The following is a 12,947-nucleotide window of genomic DNA, read 5'->3' on the forward strand; positions in this document are numbered from 1 at the left end:
TTTGAAAATAGAAAAACCACTTAAAAAACACCTTGTACAATCATTAAACGCAGTATTCACAACATGTGAACTAATTCTGATGCTTTATCTTTTTATAATACGTATGGTTGGTCAAGGTTAAAAACGCATGTTTTTATTGTTGTATTTGTTGTAACTTTTGCTGCCATGATGGCCAGTTCTCTCTTGAAATGGAATTTAAATCTCAATGAGACTTTCACCTGGATAAATAAAGGATAATAAATTGCTTAAAAGTAAAGGACCTTCAAAACGGTTGATATAGTAATAAAAGCAATGCAATCAGTTAAAATGACAAAGCATGCATTAAATATGCGCCTCATGATCTCAGGACCCTCAAAATTCAGACATTACATTTTTTTAGTGAAATGGCAAACATAGTTCACAATCTCATGCTAGAGAAGATGATCTGAACAAGTTCCTGATGCCTTATATTAAATAATTTACCTCTTGTCATCTATAAAGTTAAGCAGTAAAAAGATGCTCTCTCAGTCTCTTTTAGGTGATATACTAACATTATAAGCGCTATTGTTCAGTCTAACAGAAATGACTCCTTCAGAGATTAACAAACAATCCTGAAATTAATAATTAAATAGTGGAGTTCGAGCAATTTGCTGTTGCTAACCAAATATCCTTTTTATTTTAATGTTTTTGTTTTTTTAAATTTGTTTATTTTGCTTTAAAGGCCAGCTAACTACACAGTGATGTTACAGCAGGGAACCTCATTCATGATGATTTCATGTTTGGTAACGAAAGATCTCTACACACTAAAGCCTTTTCACAAGTAGTACTACTGCAATCTAAGAATCAAGAACCTTTGTTCTTTGTAAATTTAGTTATAGGTTTATCAGTGTGTGTGGAATTGAATTGATTTGAAAAAATTACATGTGAAATGTGTTCCAATCACATGATCATTAGCAAACTTCTCTCTCTAGATTCAGTAGCGCTCTGACTGTTGTTAAATGAAGTTTGTGTTCACCAAAGCAGAGCACAGTTGTCCATTTTTAAGCCGGTAACAGAAAACAAAAGACTCAGTGTGAACACGTCTCACCTTGCAATCAAATTAAATTAAACTCTGTGCATGCCATTGTTAGTAGTTACTGTATGTCTTTACCAAGTATTGTACCAAGTTTCACCCTACAGTTGTGCTTGTTTTTGTGTCTTATAACCTCTGATAAACCAGTTTCCTGTCTTTTCAGCCAACCCCTTTCCCCACTTTCTCCACCCTTCCCTTTTCCCCCTGTATCACCCTGATGTTTAACCATTGCAGTGTTTCTTTATGTAATATAGGGCTACATTCCAAAAAGCAAATGGGAGATGGACACATCAGAGGCAAAACTTGGTAGGTATTTATTTTTTAATGATGATCCAGTCTTGCCTTTGTCATATAGAGCCTTCTGCATCATTAAAATGTGTTTTAAGTGTCATGTAGCGAGATCTGTGAAGTCGTGTGTGTATGTTTTGTGTTCTTTTTTCTGTTCCTATTGTGAACTTTGTTTGATTGATGCGATTCTTTTGCATTTTGATTGAGTCACTGGTGGACTTGGTCAAGTTACTGGTCTAATGCTTTGTTGCTGATGAAAAGCAATAATAGTTTCAACTGGTTTCTATATCCCACTAAAGACCAACCAACAGCCAAACCTCATCATTATTAAAACTGCATATAGGGGATACAGCAAATAAAAAAAATATTTTAAAAATCTTTTGGGGGGGGGGGTTAAACAGGTGTTTTAGCTTTATATCTACATATAATTCTTTAGGAGCATACAATTTTGGTGCTCTGAAGGGATTTATTCAGAAAAAGTTTGAGTCAAAGCTTCTTTTGGCTGCTCCTTTATTGATGAGGGGTCACCACAGTGAGTAGCTACCTAATGTTTAATTTGTTTAATCTCCCAAAGGGATTTGAGTCTCCTCCCAGCATTGAACTGGGGATCTTTTGCGCCTGTTAGTACATTAGAGTACACTGTAAACCATAAACCAGTTTATGAATTATGCTTATAGAGAGAGAAAAATGATTTGATAGGACTTGTACAGCTGTTCTTCATTTAGTTGAGCAGGTGTTTTGTTAGATGAGGCTTATGGTGTTATAATCAATAACAGCACAGTACCTCCAGGCTGATCAGATCTAGTACAAACCGCTATTTATGTTGTTAGCATGTCAACAGGAAACAGTCAGTTACTGAATGAGACATGGGCTGCAGTTTCTGTAAGAACACCAGGAAAGCGCCTTAAGTTGTTTCTATTGTGACTGTAAATTTAAAAAATAAAAATAAAAAAAAAAGGTTAAATTTTAAATAAAGACCTCATTTCTCTTTAAGTTAAAAAGACACATTATAGACTAATTCTTTGTATAAAAAAGATCAGGTCCTGGATCATCGTTTTATGGAGCAATGATAAAACAGATGTTACTAGTTGTCTCATAATTTTATTTTATTTTTTGATAAATGAGTGATACCTTGTTGAGGTTTTATGTTGTTTTTATGGGGGAGTAGAGGTAAACTGAACGGTAATCTTCAATTTAAACAGACAAGTTGGATGGTCTGGGGAGTGGCGGGAAGAGGAAGCGTGAAGGCGAACATATGGCAGGCCTCGAAGACTACCTACAGCTGCCAGATGACTATGCCACACGCATGTCCGAACCTGGAAAGAAGAGGGTAAAATTTGACCTGACCATCTATGAGTGCATTTGTTTGTTAGTAAGGAAAAACCAAAAGTTCAAGGTTGTTTTTTCCTTACCATTTCTAAGAATGCATTGATACAACAGCTAGCAAATCAGCAAATATGACCTTTATCAATATCAGAGGCTGATATGTATATTTATGTCAGGTGTGAGCTGGCTACATGTTTAAACATGCATTTAAACAGTGAACGTCAGTTCACTATTAATTAAAAAAGAAATATAACAGAAAACTGAATTATTTTTAGCATTTATTTCACAGTTGGTGTGTCCCTAGTAGTTTCTATGATACTGAATGTTCAAAGATGTTACTGAATTATCTGAAATCATTTACCCATTTCTTGTTCATAACATGATATCCTGGGTTTCTCCCTGGTTTTTTTGTTTGTTTTGTTTGTTTTCCAAAGGTTCGATGGGCTGATCTTGAAGAGCAAAAGGATGCAGATCGAAAGCGTGCTATCGGTTTCGTGGTGGGTCAAACGGACTGGGAGAAAATAACAGACGAGAGTGGCCAGCTGGCACAAAGAGCTCTCAACCGTACCAAGTATTTCTAAGAAGATAATCTTACACTTTTTTTGGTTTCAGTGAAAGGTTCGTATTTTTCCTATTCATATTGTTCAGGTTGTTAGAAAAATTGTAGATGATGTTTGTGGCTATTAAGTCATAATATTCTACAATTTAAAATATTTTAATCAGAATGTTTAATGACTCAAATGAGAAGTTTGAGGGAACGTCTTTTGTATCAGTAATATTGGAAAATATACTGAGAGAAACATTTGGTCAATCAGCCAGCCATTTTCCCGAAAAAGATTCGACTTACCATTTCCAAAGTAATCTTATTGAGTTTGATCGGGAGCATACAGATTAAGAATGACTTATATGAGAATGCAGGTAACACTATTATCTTCTGTATTTAACAGTAGTTAACAGAATGCCATAAAATACATGAAATTTCATTGTTTTAATGCAGTCCTTATTGTCACATAAAACAAATAAACTTGAGTGAAATTTAACCGTGAAATTACCAATATCATGCTTTTCTTTCTGCAGGTGCCCAGAATGTGAAAACTGCTGAAGCTTACTGGCGATGAAATTTTGATCAGGGTGATTTCACCAGCTGTTATCTGTTTCTTATTACATTCATTATTACATATATTAGAGGCTTTTATTTCTCTGGATATAAATCAAATCAATATGTAGTTTATAATTCTCTGATACGTCTAGTCTTGCATCCTATCATTATTCTTATGTTTGGGTTCTTTTGCTGTTTTATACTCTTCCTAATTCATGTACTGTATACCTGTAGCAATGTTTCTTGGTCCATCCATAGTTTTAAAAGGGACAATAAAAAACACAATCTAAACTTTCTGAGTCTTACTGAATTTATCAGGTGGGTTTTATGATCTACATATTTTGTATAAAATTGTATTTTGTTAGAAATTACCATGTAGATCAGTTGACCTACTTTTATTTTCACATGGCATTTTCTCACACAAAAGCTTTAACACTTTGGATTGCTTTACCCAGTGTCTTTACAACATCTTTAGAAATAGATGATGACCAGTTTGAAATTGGACTGTTGGCAGCATCTGTTGAAATGGTTTACAGTGCATCCCTAACCCTGAAACAAACAAAAAAACCAAACAAACCCAAATTGTCAAAATATGGAAGAACATTTTGTAAGGGAAAAATCAGTCCACTCTGGGTTTGGGGTTCTTAGATGTCCCGTTTTTAAAAAATTTCTGTTACTGTTTTTTGTTGGGGTTTTTTCTTTTTTAATTATTAGAAAAACAAAACAAACAATTCTAATATTATTTTTTTGCACTCAAAGTCAAAATAAGATGTTGCCTGTACCACATTTTGATTACTATACCCTCACTGGCTACCTCATCCCTGTTACTAGTACTTGGTTGGGCTTCAATTTGCCTTCAGTTCGTGCACATTTTTTCAGCTGCACATCCATAGTGGAGTCTCCCGTTCTACCACTCCCATTCTGAAGGTGCTCTATTTGATTGAGATCTGGTGAATGTGGAGGTCATTTTAGTATAGTAAACGTGTCATGTTCCATAACCAGTGTGAGATGCTTTGAGCTGTTTACATGGTGCATTAGCCACCAACACACAATGGGTACACTTTGGTCATAAAGGGAAGGACAAGGTCAGTAACAGTACTCAGGTATGTCTGGCATATGAATAGTGCTCATTTAGTTCTAATAGCCCTTTTCCATAAGTACCTACTCAGAACAACTCAACATTTTTATTTATTTTTTTAGGGTTTGCCATTAGGTCATAGTACCTGGTATCAGGTACTTTTTTAGTACCTACTCAACTGGGGTTCCAAGCGATCTGAAAATGTGACATCAACACGCTGCATGCCACTGATTGGCTAGACAGGGACGTCACTTGATAAGTCATGAGAGAAACTCCTTCACGAAAATCAAACCCACCATTTTTGAAATCCAGCAACGATGGAAATGGCTACACAGAAACGACACTCAGAGTCTAACGAAAAGCCACAGACTGACTGCAGGTGTACCATTGTCTTGATGTCCACCTTTGTTGTGGCATTCCGTGTTGCATACAAATGGCGTTCAACCGAATTTGTATAATGATCGTACGCACATCAGACGGTACTCTGTTGTCATGGAAAACAAATTGTCAAGCTCCAACTTCTGACTCTACCATCCCAATGTCGCACCAGAAATCAAGGCTTATTGGACTCATTGGTCTTCTCCTTTCCAATTTAGGTGAGCCTATGTAGCATCAGTTTCCTTTTATTGACTTTAAGAAGTGCCACCCGATGTGGTCTTCTGCTGCTGTAGCCATTCTGCTTCAAGGTTCAATGTGTTGTGTGCTCAGAGATGTTTTTCTGCATTCCTTGGTTTTGACACATGGTTATTTGGGGTTACGTCATAAACCCTAGTGATGGTTATGTGTTAAAAACCCCAGTAGATCAGCAGTTTCTGTAGTACTCAGACCAGCCCAATTGGCATCAACAAACATGCCACATTTAAAATCCCACTTTTTCTCACTCACATTTTTGACTTCAGCAGGTTTGACCATTTCTACATGGCAATTAGCTGATTAGATATTTGCAATAATAAGCAGTTGAACAGTTGTACCTAGTAAAATGGCTTCTTAGTGTGAAATGTATAGTTTCCCAAACTATTTTGTTTTTTTTTTTTGGCCCCTGTTTGCTGTTGAAATCAAGCACATCAGGATTTTATTTTTTATTTTTTTACAATAAATTTAATCTGGATTACCGACATTGTTACTGGAGTAACTGAAGGACACAACAAGGATCGACGGTTACAAACAGACAAATCACTTCTGATGAAGGATTAAATTGGCTTTGGACCATTGGTTGAAGTGTGCCATGTGGTAAATGAATGGATGGATCCAGGTGGTAAGTATGGAAGAAAGCAAGAAACGATTCCTTTTTGTATTAATCCTTTATTAATACTTTAACTGGTTCACTGACATTGTAATTGTAGAATTGAAATGGTTTGTGTTCTATATATTTTTGTCATTTTGTTTGTATGTACAGTAATAAGTTCTGTTCCATCAATATTAAAGATTTTGTAAATTCCTGGTTTGGAATTTATTTTGTGCTTTTTACAGAAAACAAATTGTGATCTGTGACTCGTCGTGTCAACAATAAAATATTTTTAATCATGTAAAATATGTATTGTTGCTATATAATATAGCAAAATACATGCATCTATCCAGCCAATGATGAAACAAAAACGATTGACAGATATATATACACCCCACTGCCATCAGTATGGCAGAATCTACATTACTTTTCAGATGGCCAATCTTTGTTTTTAATTTAATAATAATAATTTTAAAAAAGTATTTTTTTTTTCCCCATGAAGAAATGAGTAAGTCCACATTGTGACCGGTCACTGTGGCACATGATCATGTCGTCTCCTGGTTCTTATACAGAGTGATGACTTTTGAATTCAGCTGGTACATCAGTGTCCAGTTTACAGATCACCTTGTAGATTGCCTTCTTCCAGGATGGATCACGATCTTTGCCCATTGAAATGGCAACGTAAAACTCTCTCAGTGTAATCTCAGCAACTTCCAGGAATCTGTCGGGCACCTGTGAATCCACACAAGAATTTCTTTAATGGGGGAGAGAGGGAATATCAGTCCTTTGCTGCCATTCTGTTCAGTCTGTCGTCGACAGATAGTGTGAATTGTATATGGCACTATATTTTAGATGTGACTCTAACCGAGAAAATTCAGGTAAGTAACAAATCAGGTCTTAGCACAGAGACTGAGAACAAAATTAAAGGAAGTGAAATGATCAAGAACAAATATTATTTTAGCAAGTTTCCCTGACACTGATTCAGCCTTGTCCCAAACTAAGGTTTATGGTCTGGGATCAGGATTAATCTATGTTTGGGAAACTGAACCAATGAGTATACAACTACCTGTGCTGTAATCAGCTTTTCTTATTTTGCAATGTGAACCTTTAAGTGTTTTAAACTACTGTCATGTAACAAAATAAAAGTGCATACACAAATTTTCCAAAATGGACCTGATAAGCAATGTTATGTTATTTAAAGATATGCAATTGTTAAATCTGGTGAAATTTCAAATGAGTACAGCGAGAATATAAGTGATTATAATAACGGTGGGGTTTGGTATGGATATTTTTTTTAACATTTAAAACATATGCACAAAGATTAAAATCTTATTTTGCACAAACTCATGAGAATATATTTGTGACGCCAAGAGTATTTGAACAACATGTCCAGAGTTTAAAGAAATGTATTTATTAGCAACAACACTCAATAAGTTCTATTGGTGGATTTAATGAACAGGTTTAGGACGTATGTATAACATCAGTTTTTTTTTTTCTAGCTGATGTACTTTATGTCACTAACAGCTGACACTAATATATGAGATGGAATTGCAATACTTGCTGTGTAATTAGTGTTAACCATATATGGACTGTGCTAAATTATACAAAATTTCATTGTGCATAAAAAAAACCTCCCTATTCGAATGGCAGTTATTAGTTTTACAGGTTTACTCAGTCCAGTTGCACAGCTAGCACAAGTATGTCTAATGACGAATCATTTTTTTCCTTTTCTTAACCAATCTGTTTGACATACTTGTAGCTCCTCTTATGCTTGCCGTGCTGTCTTTGTCTTCTCCCACTCAAAGCACAATTTATAGGTTTAATTTCTCTGTTACTCATTTGGAAATTAGAGGAATACTCGTGTTAAAGCTTAAAACAATTTCAGTTCCTGGAAAACTAATGAATAAAAAATATAGATGAAAGTTCTTAGTTTTTAGTATTTGTATTTTAGTATATGTTTGTTTGGTAACATTGAAACAAACAATAACTAAACATTTTCAACAATTCCACTAAGCCTAACAACTCTGGTAATCACATGAAGGTGTAGATTTTATTAGGCTGATTCTGATTTCTATCAAATCATGCTGAAATTGTCTCAGCCTTTAAGATCTACACGGAAATGTGTTTTGATTTAAAAGTTGGACAATAAAGAAAAATAATGGTTGTTTTTATTTGCAGAAGTGGGAAATCATGTTGCTTCATTAAAACTCATCACTGTTTTTAATGGTTTAAGTCATACTGAGCACATATAAATGACTACAATCTGCTATTTAATTACCAGTGATTTAAGCTTCTCAGTACAAACAGTCATCATCAGGACGTTTTAGTCCATTGTACTGATCAGCTCTGTTCACAGTGCTGACATTTACTCTGTATTAATAAATGTGCATTTTCAAAGCAAATCTTTATTTAATATATTACTAAGTGCCCTGACTTATTTTTTCTTCAGTAAAGCTTGTCACAGCTGCTTCATCGAAGTGCAACACTCACATCAATATAACATATTAAACCTTTCTTTATATGAACTCTATGAAATAATTTGTGTCATTTGACCTTTTATGATCTCTGTGCATTAACAGCTCAACATGGGCACATTATGAATTAGAAAAATAATCATCGTGACCGTCTGAGAGAAACCATAAGATCAGAATAGGTCAATTTCTGCTTTCTCTTCATCAGTAGTTACAAATTATTAGGTTGTTTACAGTTTTGCAAACTTAACATTAACTGGATGAAACATAACGCTTAACATCTTACTCTCTTATCCTGTTTCACTGCAGTCAACTGTTCAATAAAGGAAAAAACACTATATTTGTACTATACATAGGTGAAAAAGACCTCTCCACATGGGGGTTAAATCAGACTGTAGAGAAAATTCTTACTTTGAAACATGCTTCTTGGGTTTTTTTTTTTGTATGGTTGTTTCTAATTATTGCGTATTTGCTGCAGTTTCACACAATTTGTACCATTTTCAGGTAAAGTTCACATTTTGGAAAGGTTAAATAAACATTTTACTCAACCCTTCAAAGCCTGAACGATTAAATAATTGCCAGAAAATTTTTTTTTTTTTTTTTACAAAATTCTGGGGTATTTAACGAATCTATTATTTATTTATTTTTAAACTGAATTTAAATATTAATTTGCGTATATTTTTGAGTTTTAATTTGTTTTGTATTTGCTTTTAATATTTTTATTTGTTTTCCAATTTAATACTTAGAAAAGCTTTTTATTTTGTATTTTTAGCAAATAAAAAAATCTCATGTATTAAATATGAAACACCAGGCTTTAAGGGGTTAAAAAAGAAAGAATGAGAATTACGTAACATCTACACAATATTAGTCATAATAATGTAATGAATCTTGGTAAGCTCTATTCCTTTATTACTTTTTCTGAAACCGATACGGCGACATAAAAAAGAGGAGCTGCAGATACAGTGGACACAGTACAGTGTTTCTAAAATAAAGATGATGCATGGTCAAAAATGAGGCTATAAATTAAGGAATACCTGAGTGACACCTCACGACTCGCTTTTAGGAAGCAATCAGTGTGTTAGAGTAAAACAAGTCCTCAGTTGTTCCTCACCTGGAAGTCGCTGGCTTTGTTGTAGTGCCTGTTGAGAGCCCTGAAAAGTTCTGATTCTCTCCCCACAGTCAGACCCCTTACGTCTGCCACTCCTTCGATGAGAGCGTGTCGAGCAAACTTCTCCATCTGGATGTAGTAAAACTCCCTGAAGTTACTGAACCACTTGATGAGCTGAGAGGTGATGGAGCGCGTGAACTGAGGAGGAAAGAAAGGTAAGTGAGCTTGTCAAATGTGACAATGAACGTTGTTGTTTTCTGATTTGTATGTTTTACAGTGCACACTACAATATGTGAAGCAAATAAAATCACCCATGAAGCTATTTAACTGTCTTCTGTTTTTTTTTTTTAACACACTGTGAATTATATGATGATGTCTTTGGTTTGTGGATTATGATGCTGAAAACGATGTAATAATAAATCCAAAGGTTACAGAGGACTCTTTGTATGTTTTCAGGTTGAGACTTTTCTCCCAAAATGGAAAGTAGCATCGCTGTTGCTCAAATGCAAAATGAAAGAAATTGTATAAATCTGTAAATTCAGCACATGTAACATGTTTTCTACTCTGTGAGAAGGACGATAACACGACATGTGCAAGAATCCAACTTGCAAGCCATCTCTCACCTGTACATCATGGAAACACATCTTCAGCACAAGTGAACTCGGGTAGCGAGTGTAGAAAAACATAAGCTTTGCTTTCTTCAGATGGTTTGTGGTCAGACCCTCCTAAAATTCACCAGCGTTAAGGACGAAACGCAAAAACAAGATATTTTCTCTCCAAAACTGATTCATTTATAGCCAATATACGATGAAAATGTTGATTCCACAATGGGTAGGTTTATTGTCTTTTTCTTTAAAAGGGGTGGCTGGGAATCAGGAGGTCCAGCAGATCATTTACTAAGTAAATAAAGTTTATTTGTAAGTGCCTTTTAGGACAAAACCAGTCACAAAGTGTTTAAAAGAGGTATTAAAAACAGGGTCACCTACCGATTGGAAGGCCAGTGGTTCAATCCCTGGCTCATCAAGTCCACATGCCTCAGTGTCCTTTTTAACATACTGAACCCCAAATTAAATTGATGTGTTTCTGCTTGATAGAAAGTATTTAAATGAGACTTATAGTACTTACAGTAAAGACTTTAAAGACATCTGCGTGAGATGCTACAGTATTCAGATATATTGGAGGTGTTCTGTCATTGCTAAGTGCTACTTAAAGCCACAGGTTAACACAAGAAATTAGAAAGGATACATTCAGCATGTACAGGTTGCTTTTCACCAGGCTATCAGACTCTGTCTTCACATGAAGGAGACCAGTGCTTTCCAAAATCACCGGATCTGCAGACACAGCGTGAGTCTGTGGGCTTCTCACAGATCTGGAATTGACCTTTGATCTCACTTTAACTGACTTCCAGCCTTCTTCTGAGTAACTGTCCTGTAGGCTCTTGAGAGCACGGTGATTCTTCTCTGATGCTTGAGATTCCTGCAGGGCAGAGTCAACGATGAGGAAATTTGGAGATTTTGGACGGTGGTGAGCTGGTAACCTGGATCTTTCCAGTTCGTGTTTTTGCACAACCAGAGACAGAGCTTCTGTTTGAACATCTGGGGTTTGCACCTCTGGAGTCCCACAACATGGAAGTCTCAACTTATCATCATCACTGCTCACCGATGGCTGAAGAGGCGTACCAGTCTCTACATTTTCCACTTCATATGGCGATGTCTGTAAAAGCGGCACACTTTTGAAAATGGAGTCAATGCTCTTGCTGACAACTCTGGACAACTCGTACTTTAGAACATCTGCCATTAGCCTTATTCTGGCCGGTTTGGATTGGAAGTAGTTCATCAATTTAACCTTCTTCCATCCTTGATATTTTAGACTCGAACTGCTCTCAAACTCACTGTACAAATCTGTAAACGCATCACCAGATGTTTTGATGGAATCATGGGCTTCTCTCACTCCATCCAGGTGAGTAACCTTTGTTCTGAGCTGCCTGGGGTGCTGATGCTGGCTCTCCAGCTGCTTTCTTGTTACCTGGCTTTGAGCCGTGCTTTCCATGCGTTTCTGAAGGAAAAGTGCTTCTTGGATCTTTTCGTCATTGTGCGTGCAGTCAGTCTCTTTACGCTCCTTCGTTTTCACTTCTGTGTCGTACATATGAGTAGGGCTGGTCATACCTTTGATTATATTTTCTACTCTCGCACGCTTTGCTTGATGGCCTCTGTTCAGGTTCCAGTCATGGTGACCATAAGAAGTGGGTGCGGGAGACGGGTGTCTTCCCATGAATAAAGATCCACTGGTGCTGCCTCTGGATGAAGTAAGATCCAGTTGACTGGAATACATCAAACCAGCAACTGCACTGCTATAATGAGCACTATCTGGTAGTGTTTTCATGTTCTCACCTTCTCTGTGTAAGGTCAATGAAACGCCTGACGAATCTGAGTTTGATGGCATGAGGTCAGGCTGAAAAGAGGAGAGATGCTCTGCAGCACAGCCATCCAGGCAGATGTTGCTGGAGGAATACATGGCTTTGCTCCAAACACTCTGATTCATTCTGGTAGGGTTAAAAAGACAAAAGTAAAAAAAAAACCCACTTATGAATAATAAAATGCATGCAAGTAATAGCAGGAAAGAGAACTTGGTACAGCTAGTGGAGACATCTTTCTCACATATACATGATATCCCTTTTTAGGTTGCAGGTTACCTCATTTTTAAAAAGTGTCTATTTAATTGAAATCAAACTAAATAAGTAAAAATACAAACAGATATTAAAGTATCATCAACATGGCATCCTTTTTACTCGATATGCAATATAAAACTTACCTGTCTTACAGCTCAGAGGAAGGGTGCAGGTCTGGGTCCTGGAGGAGGAAACTCGGTTATTTGTAGTGGTACAGCAGAGAGCGCTCCAGAAAGCAGGAGGTGTGTTCTAACATGTCAGCCTATCCCGTCCCCGTAACCTACCGCATTGTTAATAAACATATGAATCTTTGAAGGCTAGTAATGAATAAATTGTTACTTCTTTATGAGTGTATTCATTCATTGTGTCTGTTTTCTTGTTTCTCTAACACCGTGGTCTGCATGATGTGTTATCAATTATAAGTTGTTTTAGTATAGTATGCAGACATGGTACAGTCCTGTTAAATAAATTATTTTCATTATGTTATAATAAGAAAAGCTAAATTTATTTAATTTTAATGACAATATTTAAAGGATTAAAGTTCATGGTGAGGCGAACTATGACCGGAGTGTGAGTAATATCCAGTCTGCTCCCACCGCCCGCTACGGTGGACCCCTCCAGTCCAGCCGCAGT

The 12,947-nt window shown here is 36.1% G+C and overlaps 2 protein-coding genes across 10 annotated transcripts in view; one reads left to right on the top strand and one right to left on the bottom strand.

Annotated features, from left to right (window-relative positions):
• ylpm1 (YLP motif containing 1) overlaps positions 1-9,968 on the top strand; it is a 29,819-nt gene extending 19,851 nt beyond the window's left edge. For 5 of the 7 annotated variants that reach the window (XM_026194026.2, XM_026194027.2, XM_026194029.2 and 2 more), the window contains 4 exons: positions 1,306-1,357; positions 2,542-2,669; positions 3,100-3,283; positions 3,743-4,055. In XM_026194026.2, coding sequence (XP_026049811.2) covers positions 1,306-1,357; positions 2,542-2,669; positions 3,100-3,246 — 327 coding nt within the window. In that variant the 3' untranslated portion in view covers positions 3,247-3,283; positions 3,743-4,055. Of the gene's footprint in view, positions 1-1,305; positions 1,358-2,541; positions 2,670-3,099; positions 3,284-3,742; positions 4,056-9,717 lie in introns of those variants that run through there. The other 2 variants (XM_026194030.2, XM_080289727.1) reach the window with 1 other exon arrangement.
• Positions 4,946-12,928, bottom strand: LOC113037211 (uncharacterized). 3 transcript variants are annotated; one of them, XM_080289728.1, is made up of 6 exons: positions 12,458-12,928; positions 12,037-12,188; positions 10,892-11,942; positions 10,270-10,371; positions 9,650-9,844; positions 4,946-6,799 (listed from the first exon to the last, which is right to left on the bottom strand). In XM_080289728.1, the coding sequence occupies exons 3-6, from the start codon at positions 11,915-11,917 to the stop codon at positions 6,632-6,634; spliced, it is 1,491 nt and encodes a 496-aa protein (XP_080145854.1). In that variant the 5' UTR covers positions 11,918-11,942; positions 12,037-12,188; positions 12,458-12,928; the 3' UTR covers positions 4,946-6,631. The 3 variants fall into 3 exon arrangements, with proteins under 3 accessions (XP_080145854.1, XP_026049819.2, XP_026049818.2); XM_026194034.2 differs by having other exon boundaries at positions 10,892-12,188; XM_026194033.2 differs by lacking the exon at positions 12,458-12,928 and having other exon boundaries at positions 10,892-12,438.
• Between the last annotated feature and the right edge of the window lie 19 nt (positions 12,929-12,947).

Source organism: Astatotilapia calliptera, chromosome 15 (assembly GCF_964374335.1).
Source record: "Astatotilapia calliptera chromosome 15, fAstCal68.1, whole genome shotgun sequence".
Taxonomy (NCBI): domain Eukaryota; kingdom Metazoa; phylum Chordata; class Actinopteri; order Cichliformes; family Cichlidae; genus Astatotilapia; species Astatotilapia calliptera.